The 24,326-nt window shown below is 47.3% G+C and overlaps 4 protein-coding genes across 4 annotated transcripts; 1 reads left to right on the top strand and 3 right to left on the bottom strand.

Annotated features, from left to right (window-relative positions):
- Nucleotides 1–319: 319 nt before the first annotated feature.
- On the bottom strand, nt 320–1,207 carry N7471_013719 (uncharacterized protein; the record flags this gene model as incomplete). The annotated part of the gene is made up of 2 exons (XM_057286437.1): nt 320–821; nt 885–1,207. 2 exons carry the CDS (start codon nt 1,205–1,207, stop codon nt 320–322), a joined length of 825 nt encoding a protein of 274 aa, XP_057128916.1.
- Nucleotides 1,208–3,262: 2,055 nt separating this feature from the next.
- Nucleotides 3,263–4,330, bottom strand: N7471_013718 (phenylacetaldoxime dehydratase family protein; the record flags this gene model as incomplete). Its single annotated transcript, XM_057286436.1, has 1 exon — nt 3,263–4,330. The coding sequence occupies one exon, from the start codon at nt 4,328–4,330 to the stop codon at nt 3,263–3,265; it is 1,068 nt and encodes a 355-aa protein (XP_057128915.1).
- A 2,866-nt stretch (nt 4,331–7,196) lies between these two features.
- On the top strand, nt 7,197–8,534 carry N7471_013717 (flavin-containing monooxygenase; the record flags this gene model as incomplete). The annotated part of the gene is made up of 1 exon (XM_057286435.1): nt 7,197–8,534. One exon carries the CDS (start codon nt 7,197–7,199, stop codon nt 8,532–8,534), a length of 1,338 nt encoding a protein of 445 aa, XP_057128914.1.
- Nucleotides 8,535–20,309: 11,775 nt separating this feature from the next.
- On the bottom strand, nt 20,310–22,545 carry N7471_013716 (uncharacterized protein; the record flags this gene model as incomplete). The annotated part of the gene is made up of 8 exons (XM_057286434.1): nt 20,310–20,409; nt 20,475–20,593; nt 20,664–20,830; nt 20,886–21,071; nt 21,134–21,178; nt 21,263–22,206; nt 22,256–22,340; nt 22,401–22,545. 8 exons carry the CDS (start codon nt 22,543–22,545, stop codon nt 20,310–20,312), a joined length of 1,791 nt encoding a protein of 596 aa, XP_057128913.1.
- Nucleotides 22,546–24,326: the final 1,781 nt, after the last annotated feature.

Below are 24,326 nucleotides of genomic sequence, written 5' to 3'. Positions count from 1 at the left end.
ATTATTCCCACGAGTATTACAATTAACAGGCTGGTTTATAATCGGAAACTTATACATAGCTCTTCAGGCGAATTAAGGGTAAAAAACTCATGTCCGTATCAATTCTGAACGTAATAATTTCCGCGCTTTCGGTCACATGTCGTGAAAGCACAATTGAACCGGGTATGAGTATCAAGGATTCAACGATCAGACCTGCGAATACGTCAGAGCGCGCCCACAACTGCGTCCCTCCCCCTGAAAACCGCAAGATGTACAAAATACATTTCAAAATTCCCAAAACCAGATATCGAAATAATGCAGATTTGCGCAGCTCTGCATTTCAAAGCTTTGCCTTATCTTTCTTCTCCCATCCCTCTATGGCCTGCAGGCTTCTCTTCCGCATAGCATCCTTTTTCTCCTCTACCTTCTCCCGCCACGCTAGGTTCCTGGCATGACCATCAAGACTATTCAAGACTCTTGCATACATCTCCTCCTTCATGATACCATAGATGCCCGTCGCAGCCTTAGTTAACAATTTCCGGTCGCGAATTAATCCCAGGACCTCATCCAGCCCACCCACCGCATCGACAATTCCCGCCTGTAGCGAGTCCTTACCACAAAACCGGTGGGCTTCCAAAACTGCACTACGTAAGGTGGTTGAGTTCAATTTCTCATGGAAAAGCTGCATAATAGGGGCTTGGAGCGGCACGCCGAATTCCAGTTCGTTGATGCAAAGGAATCCTTGTTCTGGATTTTGGACCCGATAGTCGTGGCACATGGCCAGTATTAATCCACCCGCAAAGGCATGGCCGTTCATTAGGCAAACAGATGGCATGGGGTATCTGAAGTAAAGTCTTAGCTTTGTTTTTTTTTGCTATCCGACAACAACCAGGATTGATTCGTACGTCAAAAGCCGCCGGAATAACGGCCACAGCCACTTTTCGAGGAATGCCTCTGTGTTCACTGCCACTTCCAGATCCAACCCGTTACTGTAGAACTTGGTGATGCCACTAGTGGTGACTACAACGCCCTCAGGATACCGGTGCTCAATGATGTCCAGTGACAGCAGAAGCGCATCGATAAATGTTGCGGTCAAACGGTTATCTTTCGGCGAAGTGATGATCAACACGTATATATTCTGTTCCTCGTGGACCTTGTTGGCTGTCAGGTTTGCACATACGATGGAGCCGCCAGTCGAGGCGATCGGAACAGTAAAATGGGTGAGCATGATGGTGACCACGTGTTAATCGTGTAGTTCCAAATCTCGAAAGCTACTTCATAGATGTACTTTGATGCAGATCATCATTTGGAAAGACTGGATGGGATAGGTATATATATAAATTGTCAATTATCGGCTTTGTCAAAGTTTGGATTCCTGTGTGATAAGTCACAATTCAACAAGCATGTGGCTGCAACTAGTTAAAATTTTGGTTACACGGCATGGTCACATTGTGTAACTACCAATACGGTCGAATCATGGGCCTTGCGAATTTAGACCTTTTAGCGGAATGCTGGCTTGATCTACTAGATTTTCATAAATAGCTGTTTGGTCCCTATACTTTGGCGATTAATTGCTCCTGCCGTAATTTGGATCATAAATGGCATCTCGAAAAGAACGCAACAAGGCGAGATGAAGATATGTTCGAACTGAGAGGTGGTATTTTACCGCTAAGAACTGGAGAACTCACAGGGGAACCAACTCCGCATTGTTTTTGTATATTAACGTATTTCACATGCGAGTGGATCACACAAGCGAGTGGATCACCCCAAAACACATAGTAAAAGCGATAAATTACAACTTGATATCTCAACAACGATAGTCTATATGGAGATTTCCTTATAGCTTAATGCTTTTTAGGTGATATCTAGCATCTTTAGGGAGTTTGAGGAAAGTTTATGACTTCATGATTGTGATATATATATTTCTAGTTTTTAGCAACGTAATTTTCGGTATTTTTTGAAATGATGATAATATAGCCTTCTACTTTCTTTGAAATTGATAAATGATGCTAATAAGTCTCATCAATAACTATCGATAAATAAGGAGATAAAATAAAAACTTGGTTGTTGAGATATAAATGTAGAATATATCGCATTTACTATGTGTTTTGGGGTGATTCACTCGCTTGTGTGATCCACTCGCATGTGAAATACGTTAGAGGGTGACTTCCCCGGATACCAGCGTTGTAACACGCTAAACAGCATCCTGGACGTGAGATGCCTTTGTCGAATTATAGGATACCCCAGATTACAATGAGAGCAGATCAGCATCACGTGACCATGCAGGTAGTCAATAGTAAGAATCTGCCAAGGCAAGTCTACTTCTCTACTATCTACTCATCTACCCAGGAAAGACTCAGGATATATAAGGACACTCATTCATGTATATAGCTTAGATCTTCGTCTCCAATCATACATTGTTGCGTGTGTTTTGGATTACTGTCAGACTTGTTGTGATATATGGCTAGTGCAGATCAGGAACCAAGCCTGTTGTAGTTCATAGGTATGAATTGTTGTATTTATTCAGAGGGAAACATGAGGCTATATATACAACGAGAAGATCAAGTTGATTTCCAATCAACTTGATTCTTCGTATAGACACCTCGGGATTAATTCCGATGGTTCGGCTTGATTCCTGATCTGCACCAGCCTCAGATCACAACAAAGCCGAATCATCGGAAATAATTCCTTCACAATCTATACGAAGAACCAAGTTGATTGTAAATCAACTTGGACCTCACATTGTATGTATAAGCTCCTGAATCCCCTCAGAAATAAGAACAATCAATCATTCCTCTAAATTACAACAATATCAATTGAAATGAGATCACGACCAATTTGATTTTATCTCGACTCTCAGGTTGGTGTTTTTGTTAAATCTTTCGTAGATGACCCGCGAGATTAGGAAGGAAGAGAAATATCTCTCCTGCAAACAGTGGACTCTGTACCCGGCTTGCGATACAAATGATATTTTGCAGGGATCCCAATCTATTTAAAGCAGGAATTTCTGCGTACGTTATCTCCGCCTCGCGCACAAATGGAATGCAGCTTTAGCCTTAGAACTGGGTTGTTTTGATATTCACATTTGGACAGGCAGTGACTTAGAACTATGATGAAAAAAGTAGGTAAGTTCGTGCAAGATACTTGATTCCTCAACTCCGGCTTGGGTTAACTTCGAGAGTAGGTTCACGGTTCTACACCTCGAGTGTTATTTTCACTGAAACACCTTAAATGTATCTTAACTAGTCGAATATCTAACTCCCGTGGCTAATAATACTGAAGTTTAGTTAGCTGAAAATCCCGGATGATCCCAATAGGCTAAGAAACCAGTCCCTTCATAACACCCGATATATTCAGCCTCCATATCCGTGCCCTTCAAAATGCCAACATCCACCCATAACAGTATGTTACCGTCCTGCATCACACCGCCTTGCCCATATGCATCCATAAAGTTGCGCCTAAGAGCAACATGGGTATTGCATTTCCGACTAATGCGCTCCAAATAAGACATATCAAAAAAGTAAAACAGTTCGACCCTCCGATTCAAAGTCAGCGCTTTCGGCAATTTGTCAGATTTAATATCCATATCCAAATCCAAGCGCTTGTTAGGCCCACTTTCAATAGAATGACAGAGCCGAGCAGAGATTATCCCCTCCTCATGGCTCGCAGTGGTAGAAGTCACGATCCAGTCGTTGGTAAGATCCTCAAATTTCTCAAACCAGTATTTCTTCTCGGGGGCCTCCATTGCACTATGATCCTGGCCTTCGACCAAGAAGCAAATGTTGTCTGGAAACCGTTCAATTGCCGTGCGGCCCAGGCGGACCTGAGGTCGTAACCCTGGCTCTGCAGCCGGCGTAGGGGCAGGGATCCCAATCTCAATATCGGAGCTAAGTTTATCACTGGGAGTTGACTCTTCGATGCGATCACGATAAGCGCCCCAATATCCTGATTTTTCCACGAGCGGCTCGAATTTGGCCACGTGCGAAAATCCATTTGTGATACGCTTGTTTGTCTCGAATAAAACTCTAGAGGCTGGGAACGACAGCTTCTCACGCCAGAAGCCTGCGTTATCTGGCAGTGATTTCCAGAAATGTACAACCAGTTCACTATTCCACCATCCCTCGTAGTCTGTTTCCCGTCTCCAATATGCCATGAATACTGTGCCAAAATAGCCCGGGATGATTGGGTCCTCTTGTTCTAAAATTTCGACATGCACGGCTGAGCTCTGGACTAAATCCTGGAAGCGGTGGATCAGATCTGATTTTTCTTGATCGGCTGATGGACCATGGTACTGGCATCCAAACAGACATTGAACAAAGGCCCCAGAACGAGAGAACTTGGCGGCCAGCATGGTGTCTGAGAAAGGAAGAATTTCGAGTACGGGTAAAGAGTTTGAAGGCCGGTTTTCTGGTTAAAAAGGAACAAGACGGGGTTCCTTGTGTAAATATAACAGAAGGGAATGAAAGTGATGCTGACAGTAGTCCAACTAGCTACCACGTATTTATAAGCATAATTGCTATCCTCGCAGATCTGTATCGGAGCAATTTCCATCCGCAGCTGAACCCCGCAAGGCTGTCGAGTGATAGATCAGGTGGACATCCGGATATGTAATTCTTATCCTATAATCGTGCTTTATCAATCCACTCTGATGCTGTAAGGGGTTACACGCATTATTATCTGCATTATCGGAAGGTGTCCAAATCAGCAATGATGTGAACCCCCGGAAACACATGTAGAACCAATTCTGAATCGAAGAAAAATACAAGAAAAACAACCAAAATAGATGCGAACCAGATAGCAGAAGCAAAAATAGAAATATACATAGAACTCTAAAGCAATCCATTTCTGCTTTACGTTCTGCATGGTCTGGATACGCCCGCTGTTATGCCGTTTCGCATGCTTGGCAGGTACCGCACTTGCCGCAGGAATTCTCGATGTCCTTGAGAGAAGGCACCAAGTAAGCGATGCATCCGAGACAGTAGCAGAAGCAGAGAACGGCAGCCCATTGAAAAGGTGAGCCACCATCCTTTGGTTTGGATCTCGGGTTGTTTACGTTCTCTCAGATTTCGGTCCCAATTAAACTCCTTTGAGGGGTATAGATAGTGTTTAACTTACTGTGTTAAGTCCGTTGATACATGACGGAACAAGTATGTCCCGCAACATGGGACTGGTCTAGTCTTGTGTCATATGTCTTATAGCAACATTAGTCAAAGATCAGCCGACACAACCTCGATAGCGAGACTAATTCTAGCTCTTTCATGGTTACGGCATTATTAGACACCAGTAGCACTAATTTCGCTCGGAATTACGCCTAATTGGCATCCATCCACTCAGCAATGACTTTTATATCAATTCAAAGCAAATGCGCTTTGGTTTCGTATTTTCATACATTTTGTACGTAACAAGTCTCAAGATTTAGTAATGATTTGCCTCAGAAAATATCTATGTACCACAGGAGGATATGCTCAAAGGCATGTTTAGAAACATATGACCCTTTTGAAAGATCATACTGGCTCTTTGTAGTAGGATCTTTAACGGTTCTCAAAACGCGGGGGTCACGGAGGATGCGGACATGCCCTGAATAAGAAATGAATTTGTTCGTCGGTCGTTATGAGAGGGCATATGACGTCACACTCGTGTAACAATTGTTTTACAAAGCACCATTGATATTCTTATTTGCTCCTGATGTACATCCGCAGTCTACAATTTGAATGGCCCAAGGGATGTTATCAAATGCATCTATATCTTGAAGTGGTAAAAGGATGAGGTCATGGGTTACCCTTTTATCAATGCTAAGGTATAGTCGGGCTGACGAATACGCCTTTGCATTTCCCTAGCAGCCTTTGATGGATTTTCTTGGTTATATATGTCCGCATATTGTGATACTTCGATGAGTAATGCGACGTCCAAGCGGTATGAGCTCCTTCCGTACGCGCATGCTTTTTTACGAATTTGATAAGGAGGGTACTATATTTTTATGCAGCAGATCAAGCGGAAAGATTGCGGGCTAACTGCTACATTGATTCCTATGTATCAAGCTCTTTCTATATGCTTGGCTCGATTCATAAATCGACATGTGCCGGCAAAATGAAACGTAAAATAATTGGGTAATTTGTCCTTATCCGGTATGCGCTCAGTGTTGTGCTCTTGCGGTAAAGAGAGATCATGTCATAATAATCACTTCGGACCGAAGACGAACAAAGCATAGATCACCGGACACTCTCAGTATTACTTTTGTTCAAGTTGATTAAACTTAGTGTATCATTCGTCATAACCCGAATATTCAACCTTCTTGTCCTACGGGACAGCACTGACCCTCAATATTGCGCGCATGTCAATTGTGTGACGCGATGACGCGACCAACCAGTTATGGTAGATATCCCGCTGCAGTGTCCTCGCTCATGTCTGACTTTCCCTGAATGCAAGGTCTACATGTCCATACTGCTATGCGAGAGTTCTGCTGCGGCAGATTTTACTTGCCTGATCTGGTTGGCTTTACGTACCTGTAATGCTAGATTGGGTAAATGAGATCATTATAACATCGTCATAAGTCGAATGTCGATTGTTGATGTATTGAATTTATGAAATATCTATTAAGGTGTATTGGATCTACAATGTATGGCCATGGGATCTACGGATCGCTGAATTGGGCAGTACACCGTTCACTCGCCATGTACCTTGTTCCCCTCATCACATATTTCCCCAACAGATCGCCATGCATGTATGGCCAGAATAGTATATAGGCCTCACAGGTTAGGTATGGCTTTGTACTCTCGGCCTTATGAGGAAAGGTAAAAAATGGGGACAGGCGTCTTCTAGCTCATATTACACTCGGAATATAAATAGACCATAGCAGTAAAGCCCAAAGAGAAATATCCTTCGTGCTCCGTAAAACCATTCTTTCTTTCTGGCCGCAGACATTTCAAGCTTCTAAGAGGCCCGCCAGTGTGCAGTATTCAACAAAGATGCACTCCCATTATGATGCAATTGTGGTTGGCGCAGGATTTGCGGGAGTTCGGAGTGTTCAACGGTAATATTCCCCATTCTGCTTTTTCATCCGGTGACCCAATGCTCTATTCTAACAGTCGTCTATTAGTCTACGCAATTGTGGCTTTTCTGTTAAAGGAATTGAGCGATCCTCGTCCCTTGGAGGGGCATGGAGAACCAATTGTTACCCAGGGGCCCGATGCGACAGCCCCGCTCCCTTTTATCAAATCATGGATGAAACCCTTGCACGGGATTGGAATTGGTCACAACGCTTTCCCATGCAGCCGGAGGTTCTCGAATATTTCGAATATGTCGATTCAAAGCTTGACATCAGCAAGGATTATGACTTTGGAACCACAGTCACCCAGGCAGTGTTTGATGAGACAAACGCGGCGTGGAATGTATCACTGTCTGATGGTAGACTGCTCCTGGCAAGATGGCTCGTCCTTGGAGTTGGGTTCTCATCAAAGACCCGTGTACCTAATATCGAAGGACTGCAGCTGTTCGAAGGCGAAATCCATCATACTGGAGCTTGGCCCGAGTCCGGGGGTGATGTAAAGGGCAAGAAAGTGGCCATCGTTGGGACAGGGACTTCGGCTGCCCAAACTATTCGGGAGATTGGTCCCTCTGTTGCATCTCTGACTGTATATCAGAGAGATCCAGCTATTGCCCTTCCTCTCCTGCCTAACGACTCTGTGGACCCAGATCCTTCTTTACCTCAGCGAGGAGAGGGAAACGGTCTTTTTGCTGCGAAAGCGCTCTCCACATTCACTGGGATTAATCATGCCTTTCTCAATCCCAATGCAGTTCCTGCAGATAGTCCCACACGACAGGCCTACTACAATTATCTCTATGAAAAAGGAGACTGGAGCTTGCTTTACTCCAACTTTGAGGATATGTGGACAAATGAATCGGTCAGCAATGACGTTTATTCCGTCTGGGCAAAACGAACTCGAGAGAGAATTGAGGATGCAGCCAAATGTGATCTCCTTGTTCCGGAAACACCAAATCATCCCATCGGCACTAAGAGAGTGTGTCTCATCGACAACTACTATGAGACGTTCAACCGGCCGAATGTCAGCCTAGTGGACATCGTCAAAGAACCCCTGAGAGAAATCACCAAAACCGGAATTCGAAGCGGGGAGGAACATCACGACTATGATATGATCATTTTTGCAACTGGTTTTCAACCCCTTGCAAGTGGTATCCTCGCAATGAATATCACTGGTAGAAGCGGCATGAGACTGGAGGATTCGTGGAACAAGTCGAGCAACTCCTATTTAGGAATGACTGTCCCTGGATTCCCCAACATGCTCTACCTTAATGGACCTGGTTCCCCAACCGTTGGAGTGAATGCCCCTACGGTCATCGAACACCAAACTCAGTGGATGATGACATTACTGAACTTCCTACGGAAGTCCTACATCTCAACTTTCGAGGCAACTGACGCCGCTGCTCAAGGGTGGCGCAAAGAACTCATAAAGCAATGGGATGCATCATTGTTCTCGTCGGCTATTATAATGCAGAATAACAATCATGCTTCTCGTGGCAAGGAACCTACCTGGTAAGTCCAAAATCTGGATGTTTCTGCTTGAATCCCACCGCTCACCCGCATAGGATCACCGGTGCCTATGATTATGGTGCGCGAATCAACCTATGTCAACCACCAGATTTGCCAGGATTCGCCACCCCGAAGGGAAGAAGCTTCTTATGCAAGTCTTGGAATTGTCATGGACTTGTTGACACGGCTTGTGTGGGGTGTCAAACATCTCTTTCTTGCTCATCAGACGCTCTGGCTACCTAGGTACTTGGTGGTTTAGTTTCTACCTATCCCATTTCGGCGACTCCTTTCGTCTTTTTGTTTTCTCATGTTGATAGTTGAAATTTTTAGTTGGATCGTGATGGATGTCGACGGCGTGTCGAAAATCCAGGCAGGTTCACTTTCACACACAGAGATAACAGCCGCAGTAATACAACCACTCAACCTAAATCCTAGGATCCTTTCTTCGGGGAGTCTCATCCACCTAAATAGTGCCGTGAGACTGATGATATCTGGAAGCTATAGTTTGTAATCGCTCCAGTACCTGTAATGGTTTCTCTGTTCGACGACCTGTTAGTACATATAGTATTTACTAGGTCAACCGCGTCCTGGAAGATATCCAACCCTTGGTCTGAGCACATTACTAGAAGGTGTAATTGCCCCTGTGAGTCAGGCTGGCTTTTATTTATAGTTCCTTGGATTCCCCTTGCTCTGAATGGTTGATCACATTCCACAATCACATGGGTTATTTTCCTACCTGACAGAAATAGTGCTTATTGTATGGAAACCAGAAAGGATAGTAGTCTCTGATCGATTGAAACTATGGAAAAGCACAGGCAACTTATACTAGCAGGATGACGCGATCTCACGTACAAATCAGGTGCGACCTCCGGTATCGATGACATCCGATATTCGGAGAGGTAATTCGACTTGTATACCGCAGGTGGATCCACCCTTTATGCCAACATCTGCTGCTAAAGACTAGGAGGCAGGCTTTCTGTCATCATGCTCCGAGATGGTTCCATCTCTGTACTTCCTCACTGATTTGAGCCCAGTGACTGTGACTGTAACTCTTGTGCTTCGTCACCGCCTTGAGCCCTAGTGATTGTAAATTTGTGCTTCCTCTAGTAACGTGATGGTGCAGGCACCTCTTCGTCGTGCTAGTGATCAGTACCCAAGAATTCAAAGTGAATCCTCGAGCATGCCAAGACTTGTATTAACAAGTTATGTTCTTTTATGTTCCCAAGACCCTTTGCTTTATCCATAGCTGGACGATACATAGTTATACAAAAATTCAGCATTAACTTTAGTGCTAAATTTGCTGTCTGCACCATACTGTAAATTTTTCTCCAGATAGAATGGCGAAGCTTATCGCTGCTCCTGGGATTAGGGATGGTTGCAATGTGGTTGTGCAGCAGCCTCATCGTTTTGCTAGTTTCAAGTTTCTTCATGCTTTGGTCGTAGGTGCCTGTGTCACTCCGACAGACCCGGTTCTTTCTAAATCTATCGTCAAGGGCAAGTTTACTGACAAGCTTGTTCCCCGTCCGCTGCATCGGATCATCGTGGCTGAGTCCGGCGCGAGTGATGGTCTTTGCTATACTTTCCTCTTCTTTGGCATTTACCTGCTCAATTTTACTGGAATAGATGGTCAGGGCTATAGCGGTGGCGCGGGGAAGGCCATGGGGTTGTGGTTCTACGAGACCTGGGTGTACCCCATTGTCTTGAGTGTTATCTACGGAGCTGTGGCTGGGTTCTTCCATAAGGTGCACCAATATGGCTACGTGCAGCGACCAATCTCAGGATATCTGATTGAAGTTTTTCTTAGAATGGCAGCAGACCCTAGGAGCTCACAGGGTAATTCCAGGAGCTGCTTTACTACCAAGAGATCGGAGACGGTTTCCGTGGCCGCCGATCTCAAGGAGAAAAAGGCATCTGGCGAGGCTCACTATCAGCTTGGCCGTTCTTTATTAAGGCAACATTTGTGTGAAGAGCACATAGCACATATAAACTTTACGGCACCCGGAGATATTGACCTGCTCCATCTTTCTACCTCCCACTCTTTACCTTGCTCAACTATTCCCTCAAACGAGACCTACCTCACCTTCTTGTATTCGGTAAACCCGTTCTTGCAGACATAAAATGCCGCTTAAAACTGCTGTGGCCGTGATTCAGATGCGTTTCGTCATCCTCTTCCTTATCATTACCTGGCTGGCGTTTGCCAGTCTCAGCTCCGCCACTGCACGCTTACGGTCGTCCTGTGAGTTTACACAAAATATGACCTCGTCACCCCGGGCAGCTCTATTTTGTGCATCACATTCCAAAACGTCATGGTCAACTTCGTCGAGGGGATGATAATTGTGGCCCTGGTCTCAGCCCTGTTTCTTTCTTTGGGTTTGTCCTTGTGACCTTACCCGAAGCGGCTAAAAGATAACTGCAACGTTAGGTTCTACTACGGTTGCAGTTATATCGTCGTGAGCTTGATCCTGCTCTCCTTAGGGGGTTATGTTGCCAGCCGCGTCCACGGATTTCAAGCATCTTTCGATTTTTCTTTTACGGCAAGGGCCACTTTCCATATTACAAGATCATCTATTATGGAGCCGTTGGCCAGGCCGCTTCAGATCTCTAGTGGTCATTATGTTTCTCGTGCGTTTTGCCGTACGTGGCTTACACGGTCACTAGCAGAGTACGCGCATCGAGCTACAAAACAGTCAAAGTGGCAGTTCCAACTGCCTCCTACAGTACGGCTGTGAAATACGAGGCAGCGAGGATTACGAATAGAAACAATCCCAGATTTTCATGATGATTTTCGAAGAATGAGGGAGGGAGGTGGAATGGACTTTACTACAGTACAGAGTTGCTAAGACAATTCACCAATTGAATTTCAGGATCGGGGTAAGAGCATGTTTATCTCCTGATTTGACTAGCCGGCTGATCGTGGCCAATATTGGAGCAGTATTCAGAGTGGCTTGATGTAAAAGACAGGTGATGGTTGACGGCCTGCTCTGCGTAAATATCCATTGTTGGTCGTGAAGACTTCAGAAGCCAATCTTAGAAACATGCGAGCTGCCCAGGGATCACATAGCCTCAGGAATTCGTACGTAAGTTGTAGACTCTCCATTCCCACCATCAGAAACCCAGTGACGTTCCTGTTGACAGCTCTATCAGCCCTGGGAATACACGTCTTGGCCCTAAGAGCTCTTTTGCTCCCGGAGACTTCAGTGCGGTTACCGGGAGCATACAAGCAGCTTCTGGGAGCCACGTAGCCCCCAGGAAGCCCAACGGAGCTTCTGGGGTCTGGTAGCTCCACCTCGGGGAACCAAAGGTATGTTCCTGTTGACAGTTTCATCAACTCCTGGAACCTCAAGTGCGGTTCCTGGGGCTATAGCTTGCCTTTCCAGGAGTCGTTGAATGACTCATATTTGTGCGCAGGTCTGGTAAAGGTATCTTGTGAGGGCTTTCCGCCACCTCAGAACGCAGAATAATGAGTCCAGGATCCAAAATTAGGGCCCCAGGAGCACGGTTGCTCCCAGATCTAGCCATTGAATTCCTAGAGCCAGTTCGTAACCAGTCAGGATCGTAGAGTGGATTCCCAGGGGTAGACCTCAATTCCTAGAAACAGGAACTGGCCCTCAACAAGTCGGTTGGGTAAAATGATCAAGTCTCACAACGTTGAGGGTCAGATATGAACGCTCATTGAGATATATATTTCACTCGGACACCTCGTCCCCTTTCGTTGAAAGTCTCAGAAATCTGACAAGTGGAACATTGTAGAACTTATAGTAAAAAAAAGAAGTTCAGAAGAGAAAACTAAAAAATAAAAGTTCAATGTATCTATGTTCATGATCACAAGTTCGAAAATTGAGTGTTGACAACTAACCGGCCCTTACAATTTTTTACCAAAATTACAGACCCTCGCAAGCGAAATTTTACGACCAATTGTCCATTTGTGGAAGAGCTGAATCCACTGATATGCTAGAGTATCATTGATATACCCAGTATCAGTTATAGATATATGCTCGTCACCTTCAATAGCGTCAAACCAGCGTAGTAATGCCTGCTTAGCACGTAGAATTATAAGTGGTGGGCAGGTAAAACCATCGGCCGAAAGAGCCTCTAAAACCGTGACAGATTCACGATTAGTGACAGATCCATTAAATAACTTCTTTTTTGGATGCCTAGTAATGATAAATTGATCGCCTCCGACGCCAATTTGAAAGCCAGTTTCGTCAAAAATTGTAGATATCTTGTTGGCATATACCATGCTCAGTCACCACACGTTGATAGTCTTGAAACCACCTTTCCACCACAGATTTATCAAGTGCAGAAGCTCGCTCAACGTCAAGAGCTCGCCGACGTCGTACGTAGTACTCGGGATTACGCTTAAGAAAACGTTGTAGCCAGTGGTCGCCAATTTTTGGTGGTGGTATAGATTCGTCATGGTGGGCTTCTTCAAGAGTTGAATTGGCGGCAATGGCGATTTGGCGACGATTTATCGACGCTCCGACCGCGTCAAAGTAATCAATATATTCACATAAAGCCTTCTCTTGTACAGGATTGAGCTTCCTGCCATTAGGTTGTCGTTGAAAAAGCGATTTTCCCCCTTTCCATCGGTGGCGTAGTCGGTTTACAGGAACCGCGAATTCTCGCGCAGTTCTCGCGATATGAGGTTTAGATTGCTCAGCGAGAGTTTCGAGAGCTTGATTCTCTATATCTTTATTGTTTTTAGGCATGGTTGGTGGTGTGGTTTAGGATCAAAGTGAAAAGGTGGGATTTAGGAAAAAAGTACGGTTTGGATGGCATGTACGGTATGGGTGGCGGACCCTCGCTTGCGAGGGTCTGTAATTTTGGTAAAATATGTAAGGTAAAATATGTAAGGGCCGGTTATGGCCAAGCTTCAACGGTTGAACGACCGTGACCTCGCTTTCCGCAGTCGGGACGAACAGATCCACAGCTCAACACAACCAACACAGCACTAAAGCGAGGCTAGGAAAAAAGTTCATGATTTCTGGGGATGAAATTGAAGGCGCTTTTCGGTGATTTGACGTTGAGTCGCTCACGGATGAGGTGATCAGAACACGAAATATGAGCCTGCCATTGCGGGCGGAATATCTCCCACAAAGCCTCAATTTAAGAGGGCCGTGAAGGATTCGGCAGTGAGCCAACGTTTCTTGACCGACTGAGCATCCTGTTCTTCAACACGGCTCTGCTCATCTCCCTCGCTGAGCATCTAAAGGCATCAAAATGTCGCTGCTAATAGTCGCTGGAAAATATGCCACGGGTTTCAACAGGCCTCAATTAGGATAGGTGTCCTTCAACGCTTGCTACCAAGCGCTGCACTTACGCGAAGGGACGAGCCGAGAAGCCTATAAATACGTCCTCTACCCCCAGCAATTTGCTCTACAATTTATTCACTTGACTACGCAAAGTTGAGCAGGCTTGTGTCTGAGGCACTTTATAAGTTCTTCCCCTTTGAACCAGAACCGAAATTTCCACTGTACTGACATTTATGGAATACATCATGGACCAGCAAGCCAGACAGTGCCTGTGATAGATGTTGTTCTCAGCAGATCCACTGTGCCAACCAGCCAGCCAACCAAGGAGACAAGACTTAGGCTGGCTGGTCCAAGTGTCTATGCGAAGAGGTCTCCGCCACAGCAGTAGACTCAGCTGATCTACTGTAGTACAGTAACTGTACAGCCCCTGTGCGCATTTCCAAGAGAAAGCTCGAATATCCACGTCGCAGGTATGTGAATCTTAGCCTGACCTGTCTCACTGATCCTGAAGACGATGCGATTTCAATAGAACCGAGGACATTCGACCACAATGCACGAGCGCAAGAGTTACAGCTCTTTGCCGTCTCTTCGTCCCTAGTCTTGACTCTCTTCGTTTCTAGTCTTGGCCACCAGAACATGTGAGTTATGGATTATCTCGCCGGTCTACAAGCTAATGAATGACAGTGAACCATTGACATCGCACCAGAGTGCCCCCGAGGCTACAGCACCCCCGTTAGTGCTCTGCACAAGCCATGACCTACACACCATTCCTGGTGCCGTCGCTTCAGACCACGCAGCATACCCTAGGTGAAGAATATAAATCAAAGGAGCGGGCCAATAACAGGTGCGGATATCCGATTGCGAGGCTCGCTGCATAGAAGCCTGAGATGTCCATTCTTCCTGATAATGTGAGTGATTTATCGCGCCCTCTGCTGCGCCATATCATTTATTTGTGCAAATTGTTGTGATCTGAGGCTGGTGCAGATCAGGAACCAAGCCGAACCATCGGAATTAATCCCGAGGTGTCTATACGAAGAATCAAGTTGATTGGAAATCAACTTGATCTTCTCGTTGTATATATAGCCTCATGTTTCCCTCTGAATAAATACAACAATTCATACCTATGAACTACAACAGGTTATGAGCCCGGAAGCAATCTCTCGGGTGCCGTCTCTACTCATCTGAGAATCAACTTGACCCTCTTGGTTATATATCTACCCCACTTTCCGAAGCAACAACATGTCTACTCTGGTTCACGACTCGCCCGATTGAGTCGTCACGGCCATTGAGCCTCTGACAGGAAGTGACAACTTCGCAACCTGGAAACGTCTCATGACCTCGTACCTGAAAGCTAGACAGGTCTGGGATGTTGTGTCGGGCGACCTTCAGCGTCCCGACTGCCTGTTCAAGTATGCCAAACCAATTACGGCAGACATCCACCCCTTGGTGGAGCCCCACCTCAACGGGGCGGTGAGGCAGCGAGCCATTGAAGCGCGCCTTGAAGTGGAGGTCCAGGCATTCGAGCGCCACCGTGAATGGTCGCGCCGCGAAGCCGAGGCCTACCACACCATCTTCCGGTACCTGTCCCCCCATATCAGCATTCATGTCGCGGGACTCGAGACATCCCGGGACCTCTGGAATGAACTCGAAGAACGGTACCGGCGGATGGAACTCGCCACATTTTGCGAGCTGTTCGCCCAGCTTCGCGAAACCACTGGCGAGCGCTGCGGCAGCGCGCGCGAATTTGTTGATCGAGTACGATTGCTCGTACATCGATTGAATGCTATCGTGCCGGGATCCATTGGCGATCGAACGCACATTGCGATCTTATTGACGCAGATCGGACCGGAATACATTTTAGTTGTGGATGCGATCCAGAATGACAAGGATCCGGTGAATCCGACCACGATCGGAAATCGCCTGTCTAATGCTGAGCAGACGGTTCGGAGAAAAGAAGCTCCAACACCCTTGCAGGCAGCATCTGGCCCGTCCGTCAATACGGTGCAGCAGTCTGCCAAGAAATGCAACTATTGCAAGAAGCGCGGCCATGTGGTCGCGCAGTGCTGGAAGAAACAGCGAGAAAGACAGTCGTCTAGGGACCATGCCCTGAAGACTGAACGGAGTGTTTCCGGCTCACCAAGAAATGATTTACAAAATATACCATCAAGCCAGAGAGAAGATCGGCGGGGCCCGCCGGCTTCCAAGAGACCGAGGATCAATATCGTGAGGGCGAGGGTGACGACCCTTTATACCCACGCACCGCAACCCCGGTGGATCCTGGACTCGGCCGCCACCAGCCACATCTGCTGGGATCGGAACTGCTTCAGCAGTTTGCGGCCCCACTGCGAGATGCTGGACACGGCGGGCGATCCAGTGGAAGCCGAAGGGATTGGTACGGTGAAGCTCACGCTCCGGGGGAAGTTCAACCAACCCCTGGTGTTAAAGAATGTATACTTCGCGCCACGCGTCGGGATGAACCTGATCAGCGTGCCGAAGCTGTTACGAGACCGCTACTCGGTGGTGGCGCACCCACAGAATGTCTTTGTGCAACGCCGAGGACGGACCGTGGGGAGCGCCTACCATGCGGAGGAGGATCTGCTGATTCTGCGGTGCCATGTGAGCAGAAGATCTCGAGAGCGAGTCCAACTGGCGAGAGCGCCGGCGACCCATGGCCATGCAGATTCCCTGGAACCGCAGGCGGTGGCCATGGACGTCGACGACCCTCAGGAGTCAAGTGACGCAGAATGCGCAACGTCAACCTCTGAACTCGGTGGTGAAGCTGCGATACTCGATGAAGATGCGTGCAAAGGAGTGGACCAGGCCTCCGAAGCGTTGTGGCACGCTCGGATGGGACATCTGAACCGGGGCGACTTAAGGGCGGTCCTCTGGCAGACCGGCACTCCGTACCGACCGCTGACGCAGGCGCAGCTGCTGGCAACGCCGCAGTGCCCAGCGTGTATGTCGGGTAAGCAGCATCAGAAGAGGAACTCCCGCGCAAGACGGCCACGTCTGCATTCAACGAGAATTTTCGAATTGATCCACTCGGACATCATGGAGATGCCGATTGCCAAAGATAACTCCAGGTACGTGATCACCTTTACTGACGATTATTCTCGTGGCTCGTGGGCATATGCCATGAGATGGAAGCATGAAGCACTCCAGAAGTTCCGACATTTTGAGGCCTGGGTGCACCGACAGTTCGGCGCCCAGATCAAGAGGTTCCTCACCGACAACGGGAGAGAATACCTGCCGATCGGAACACACCTCGAAATCCAGGAAGTTGAGTTTGACACCTCGCCGCCATACTGCAAGGGACAGAATGGACTGGCGGAACGCACGAATCGTACTATCCGGGAGGGGATTAACATGCTCCTGTCTGATGCGAACCTTCCTCCTTCCTGGTGGACCGACCTTGTGGACACGGTGGTCTATCTGAAGCTGCGCGCTCCAGCATCGATTTTACAGAAGAAGACACCGTTTGAAATACTATACGGAAAGCCGCCCTCGCTGTCGCATCTGCGACGCATTGGCTCCCGTGCCTGGGTATTGATCCCGAAAGAGCATCGAGCGAAACTCGGACCCCGGTCATCCGAATGCCGATTGCTGGGGTACTCTGAACCGAACCAGTACAAGCTGTATGAAAACCATTCAGGGAAGACAGTCTTTTCCCGTGATGTCGAGTTCGATGAGAGGACCCCAGTGGCGCCACTCATCGAGGTGGAAACAGGCAACGACCTCCCGGACAATGCTCCTCCATCAACTGTCTTTCCACCACTACCCTCATCAGCTAGCGGGCTGCCAACACCACCTCTATCGCCGAATTCCTCAAACGAGGAAGAGAAAACGCCATCTGGGCGTGTGGAAGAAACACCGTCCGTGGTCAACCCAAGCCAACAGGAAGCCGGCCTAACACCGGACCTGGGGTATTCGATCTATGGTCGTAGAAGGCGACCCTCACGCCGACTGTTGGAATCTCTCGACAAGGTGTATGCAGCAGGTACGCTGAATCCCACAGCGAAGAGTGTTGACCCATCCACGTTTCAAGAAGCCGTATCCGGCCCGAATCAACTACAATGGTGGGCCGCCATCCAGAAAGAATACGTGTCTCTTCTCGAGCACGGAACATGGGAAAAGGTTCTGCGAGAAAACGTACCAGCCGGAGATCATGTGATTGGCTGCAAATGGGTCTTCAAGACCAAAGCCAACGGAACGCGCAAAGCGCGGCTGGTCATCAAAGGCTACCGGCAGAAACATGGTATCGACTATCACGAAACGTTTGCTGCCGTATCTCGAATGGACTCGATGCGCTGCGTTGTCGCCAGCGCAGTGTTGCGCGGATGGAAACTCCACCAATTCGATGCTGTCACTGCATTCCTCCATGGCGACGTCGACTCATCTATTTACATGGAGTTGCCCGAGGGCTTTGAGGAGCCAGGGTACGTGTGCCGGCTGCGCCGCTCGCTATACGGGCTGAAGCAGGCCCCGCGGATTTGGTACCAATGCGTCCACCGCGTCCTGGCCGCTCATGGCTTCACCATGGCACAATCGGACAACTGCGTGTTCTACGAATCCGATTGCGTGATCTGTGTCTATGTCGATGACTTTCTCATTGCGGCAGCAAACTCGCAGGAAATCAAACAAGTGCAACGAGCATTGGAAACAGAATTCCGACTGAATGATCTTGGAACCCCACGTTCATTCCTCGGAATCCAATTCGACTACCATGCCGACGGAGGCGTTTCCATTCACCAACACCAGTACATCCAAAAGGTTCTCTCTGACTTTGGCATGGAAACCTGTCAGGCGAAGACTACCCCGATGAATCCCAAGCAAGTCTCGAATCATCGTCTAGATGAAGCACCTCCAGATGAGGAAGCAAAAGCACGATTCGCAACAGCCATCGGTTCGTTGATGTATCTGATGGTTTGAACGCGACCAGATATTGCGTTTCCGCTGGGCATATTGAGTCGCTTCACGTCTCAGCCGCAATCGCACCACCAGGTCGCCCTGCAGCGACTGCTTCGCTATGTCAAAGCCACACAATACCATGGCATCACATACCGCAGTGGTCAATTAATTGGATATACGGATGCCGACTTCGGTGGCTCCGTCGTCACTGATGGAGCCTACTCGACGTCCGGCTATGTATTCCAACTTGCGGGTGCGCCGGTTTGCTGGTCATCCAAGAGACAAGGGGAAGTAGCCACATCTACGACCCATGCCGAGTACATTGGACAATACAATGTCATTTTGCATCTACAGTGGCTCCGCATCTTCCTGGCCGAAACACAACTGTATCGGTCCCCGGTCACCAACATCATGGCCGACAACCAGTCCGCCATTGCGCTATCTCGTAATCCCGAATTCCATAAACGGACGAAGCACTTTAACGTGAAATTTCACTATCAGCGAGCCGTGCTGAATACAGGTGAGATTGGGCTTCAATATGTTCCGACTGAGGAACAGGCCGCAGATGGTCTCACCAAGCCATTGGGGCCTACAGCCTTTGCCAAGGGTTGTAGTCTCTTAGGAGTCGACGCCTCGGAGATTTCAAGGCAACATGCGTGACAGCGCAGGCGCTCTTCCCACTTTATTTTCCCACGAAGGTTTTTAAGTGGTTTTACCGAGGCCTGACTGGTCTGCGCAATTCCAGTATCGCCCTGCCAGCAAAGCGATCCTGAGGGGGAATGTTGTGATATGAAGCTGGTGCAGATCAGGAACCAAGCCGCGCCGCCGGAATTAACTCCGAGGTGTCTATACGGACAACCAAGTTGATTGGAAATCAACTTGGCCCATTGTTGTAATATAGGCTCATGTATCCCTCTGAGATAACAAGCAATTAATACCTCTGAACTACAACAAGGTTACTTGCCACAAGATTTTTCACCGAGACAATGGGCTGTTCCTCCAATGGTATGAAGCTGTCAGTGGTATGCGTGTTTTGGGGACACACGACTGGCAAAAATAATCAGATCCGGCGTGATGCTGAGTCGGTGAAGGATCATTGGCTGGCAATCAACCCCTCCACGGCCTTCTAAATTGAGGCCTTGTGGTGCACTAGCTATTCAATCACCCATGACATTAAATCAACTATCACTTGAATCACCAAACCTTGCCTACGATTCAAACTTGGCTCATCTTCTGGATCTTGGACTACCCGACAGTCTCTTACCAGGCCGGTCAATTGGGAAGGCGAAGTGGGATGGTCCACTTTGATCAATAAAATAAATTCGGTGAGTCATCATGCTCGAGAGACTTTTATAGACTGAGCCATACTTTGCCGAGGTTGCTGTCATTTTCCACCAATGTCCCACCAGGCCTGATTTCGACCTCGCGTTTGACGAGTCATATTACAACAGTTTCGACCTTAATTTTCCAAGGCGCTTGGATCAATCATAAGTTATATCCCAAATATGTTTATCTTCTGCAGCAGTTGACAGAAAGCCCCGACAGTTTTCTGGGTAAATCTTGAAGAGTTTAGATGGCGTTGAAAATTATATATGCGATAGGATTTTGAAAAGCTCTTGGTTCTATTTAGAGGCCTTCTTCAGAAAGGGAAAGTTCATAATGGGAAGCACCAGCCCCACATAGGCAATAATGCGGTACACGACTCCAATTGTGATAAGGACACTGTGTAGAATGAGCATCAACCTCTTGACCAAAAATGGGGTTAGAGAATTGGTGAAGGCACGCACCCGAGATCGAAAGAAGTCCTCCTAGTCACATATCCGGTGTAGCTTGCAGCCGCATCCACGTCATACAGTTGCGCGAATGGTATCGTGTGTTCACTGAAAAAAGCCTCAGAGTACCAGGTCTGTCCTTTTTACGTTAGTCACGTACCACAGACAAGTTGTTAGAAAGGAGTTGTAAGTGAAAAGCCTTACCCCGGGGCAAATATACCACATCCATACCATATGCCACGACTTGACAAGACCCAACCGTGGACCAAAGCCATTTAGGATACTTGAGATAAGGCTTGCAAGCATCGCCAGTAGTAAAGCATCCTGCCGCCGTACGAAGGACGCCACAAGCGAAGCTAGTCCGTAAATACCTAAATATGTACACGTCAGTTTTCCAGATATCTCGAAAGGGGTCTGATTACTAACAGAAGAAATAAACCGCGTTTAGCAAGAACAGGGTGTGAAACGGGATCACGGGAGTTGCGAGAATCATGTAAAATGTCGTGAAATGCAAGGATGATACGAGGATGCGAGGCCAGGTGGCAATGTCCTTCCCAATAAAATAAGCGCTGGCTGAATGACCTGAATGAACCTCTTGGTAGAAAATAAGCTCTGATACGAAAGATTCGGTCAGTAGTGTGGGTGACAATCAATTATGTAAAAGCTTTACTTACTCTCCTCTGCAATTGTCTTTATCCCAGCGGGTGCAGCTGCGAGACCTAACAAATAATCAGAAACGCCAGTTATTGATTTCAGACTTTGGTTTGGACACGGCTTTGTGGAGTGATAAGGGGGTGACGCACTGATTGACAAGCTGCAAAGAAGGCCCACCGCAGGGACGAAGACATAGTCGACTGCACTTGATAAGGGCTCAAAAGGTGGTCGAAAATATCCCTGGAATAGGTGTCCCTTGCGTTCGTATATTGCTAGGCCCAGAAGAAGACCAGCGGTTGCTCCGGTGACCATTTCTAAGAGAATACTGAACACCTGCCGACGTTGTTGCTTTGCACCACAAAGCGTATATAGAAGTACCTGACGATACCAAGGCGCCTTGTATTTACCGAAGTTCTTTTTCAACTCTGATGCACGTCGAAAATTGCCGACCATAGAGTTTTTCGAAGAAGTCGGCCAGTCATCGACCTGACTATCAGTGTGTCGAGAAGAGGGCCAGGGGAATTCTGAGCATAATTGCGGATCGGTGATCACATCCATCATATTGTCAGCAGGATTGTATCCGTTGGGATTAGGAGCCTGAAGTTCTCCAAAAAGCGCGTCTAATGGGGCCACCTCTCCCATGTATATCAATTCTCCAAGGTGCAAGAGCAGGATGTCGTCCAGAAGGCGAAATATATCTGCACGTGGCTGATGAACCGAGCAGGCGATGGTGATACCAAAGGTAGAGAGTGTTTTAAGGAGGGTCATTATCGACAAGGCAGCTGTCGCATCGAGTCCAGAAGTTGGTTCGTCCAAAATAAGCGCCATCGGCATTGCAATAATCTCTTTGGCAATGCAAACCCGCTTGCGCTCGCCGCCGGATATACCTCTTTTCTCGACACTTCCCGTAAGCCTATCTTTCACATGAAATAAGCCGATATGTGCGATCACTCCGTCAACATGCAATCTAATATCGTCGTCGTTCAACATCCCTCCAAGCTTTATACGAGCGGAGTGGAGAATATTTTCTCGAACGGTGAGATCCGCCAAGACACAATCATCCTGTGGGACGAAGCCAATCAAATGCTCAAACCTGGAAAGAATCTTAGGATTGAATTCCCTAGCAGTGAAATGGACCTTACTTCAGTGAATTTTCTTGCATCCCATTGATGGCTGTTAACCCGCCCGTTTGCTTGGTTTTTCCTACGAGGATATCGATAAAAGTGGCTAAAGAGAGGGTCAGGTCAGCATTCATACTTCCTTCCATGGGCTAGCTTTACTGCTTACACTTTCCCGCGCCAGATGGCCCCATGATCCCAAACACGCGGCCTTTCCTAATCCTACCTGAAATTCCTTGTAGGATTGGACGAGACACATCACCAAGAGCGTATTGCAATTCATGAAAATCGAATTCTAGGCCTAGCTCGTCCATCCTTCTGTTTTGAACCAGCGGATTAAAAAGAGAGCGTATGTGTGAGCTCTGATGCTCTTTCTCGGCTGTACCATCTTCCCGTACCGGCGGCTCGTTCGCCTTAGACTCGTTACCTGTCACTTCTTCAACGTCGGGGGTTTTTTTGATCTTTCTTTTTGCCAGTTGTGCTCCAATCTGTTTCGATGATCGGTTGAATTTCCAATTCGTTGGAATGAGAGATAATATAACACAAAGCAGGTATATAGCCACCAAAGACACAAATCCAATCAATGAAATTTCTCGCACACTCCCATCGGGGCAAATCGATAAGCTTGTGCATTTTGTTGGATTATGAGTGCCTTGGGGGCAATAGTGGCCACGTGGACACTGAATCTGTTCCCGACCACCAGACGGGCAATAGTAGCCCGGGGAGCAAACGATTGGCTCGTAGATGCCTTGCGGCTCGGGACAGATATTGTGAAAGGGTTGCAGCCGGATGGCCTGACACCTCTGCGTGGGTGGGCAAAAGGCTGGTGGGTTCTCCGCTGTTGTGTTCAGACCTGTCGACCAATGACCAAATTTAGCGATTGGACATATGCGTTACTGATGTCATTTCCATTGAAAAGTGGTCTCGGATAATAAAAAAGAAGGGAGTCAAGAAGTATGTTTACTTACAAAGAAATCCATGACTACACGAGTCAGTATTGGTCAAGGGGATCTGCTGTTGCCCTGAAAGACAAGTTACGTTACCCATCGCGCAAAATCAATAGATTCGGTTGAAGAGGGCTGTCCGGGAGTTTGAAGTGGGAGGCAATTAGTATATCAGATATAATGAAAAACACTGAGGCGAGAGATGAGAAAGAAAGATTGTATCCATGAGGAATTGCTATAGAACAGCTGTATTTATTAGATTTGGCTACCTAGACAGACTCCATTAAGAATATTTGAAAGCTTACGCAAGCGGTATTCTTCCGTGACTTCACATTCTAAGGTTACATTTCGTCATTTTGACTTGCTATCCAAGCACTTATACAACCTTTCAAGAACTTGATCATCTTCTGAGAAATCCCGTTACAAACCTGCTTATGGCATGGCAACGTTGGGATACAACCACCGAAGGCCATTGCCCCTTTATTACAGGGAAATAGAAGATGTCGCTAAACAAACTTAAGCCAAAACAGAATTAAGCCAATTAATTCCATGACAATTCAAAAGCTAGTAAGAAACACATTATATGGCTGAACCCAGCCATGAGGAATGGAATTCTGGTCCACACGGACCCGAACTCCGGATTAGAAAACACAAATTATTCAAAACCCCTTGCCAGGTATGACTCGTTCTCTGGTTGTGTTACATTCTTTCTCAGCTACACTTGTGTTGCCTAGCATGAAAATATTTCACAGCTCAGCTGCCAACACTTTAATCCATTTAAATTCACTTGAATTATTCCTCGATGCGTCTGCTGAGACTGGTCGTGTAAAAGTCCCCACCATAGCAGCCGATTAAGCTGATCCACTGTCCTGCCCCTAGACGGATCTTCGATGCAAAACGTGACTCGACATCCGACGATGGACTCGGAGTGGGCGAATCAAGGTGTTTAAAGGTCCTTCCTTTCGGCTGTATTCAACAGCATCCCGGGCATTGAATAATCGGAATGAGCCGTACTTACCACACACAGCATGACGTACCAAAACCTGTCCTTCGCTCTTCCAGTCACTCTTCCACACAGGCCAGGTGGGAACGCGCCTTGCACTGACAACGCAAGACCACACACTCATTTGCAAGATCTTCATCCTCGGCCA

Source organism: Penicillium samsonianum (assembly GCF_028829775.1).
Source record: "Penicillium samsonianum strain IBT 33392 chromosome Unknown utg000010l_segment0_segment0, whole genome shotgun sequence".
NCBI classification, from domain to species: Eukaryota; Fungi; Ascomycota; class Eurotiomycetes; order Eurotiales; family Aspergillaceae; genus Penicillium; species Penicillium samsonianum.
Note: the sequence above shows the minus strand (reverse complement) of the source record. Positions and strands in the feature narration are given on the sequence as shown.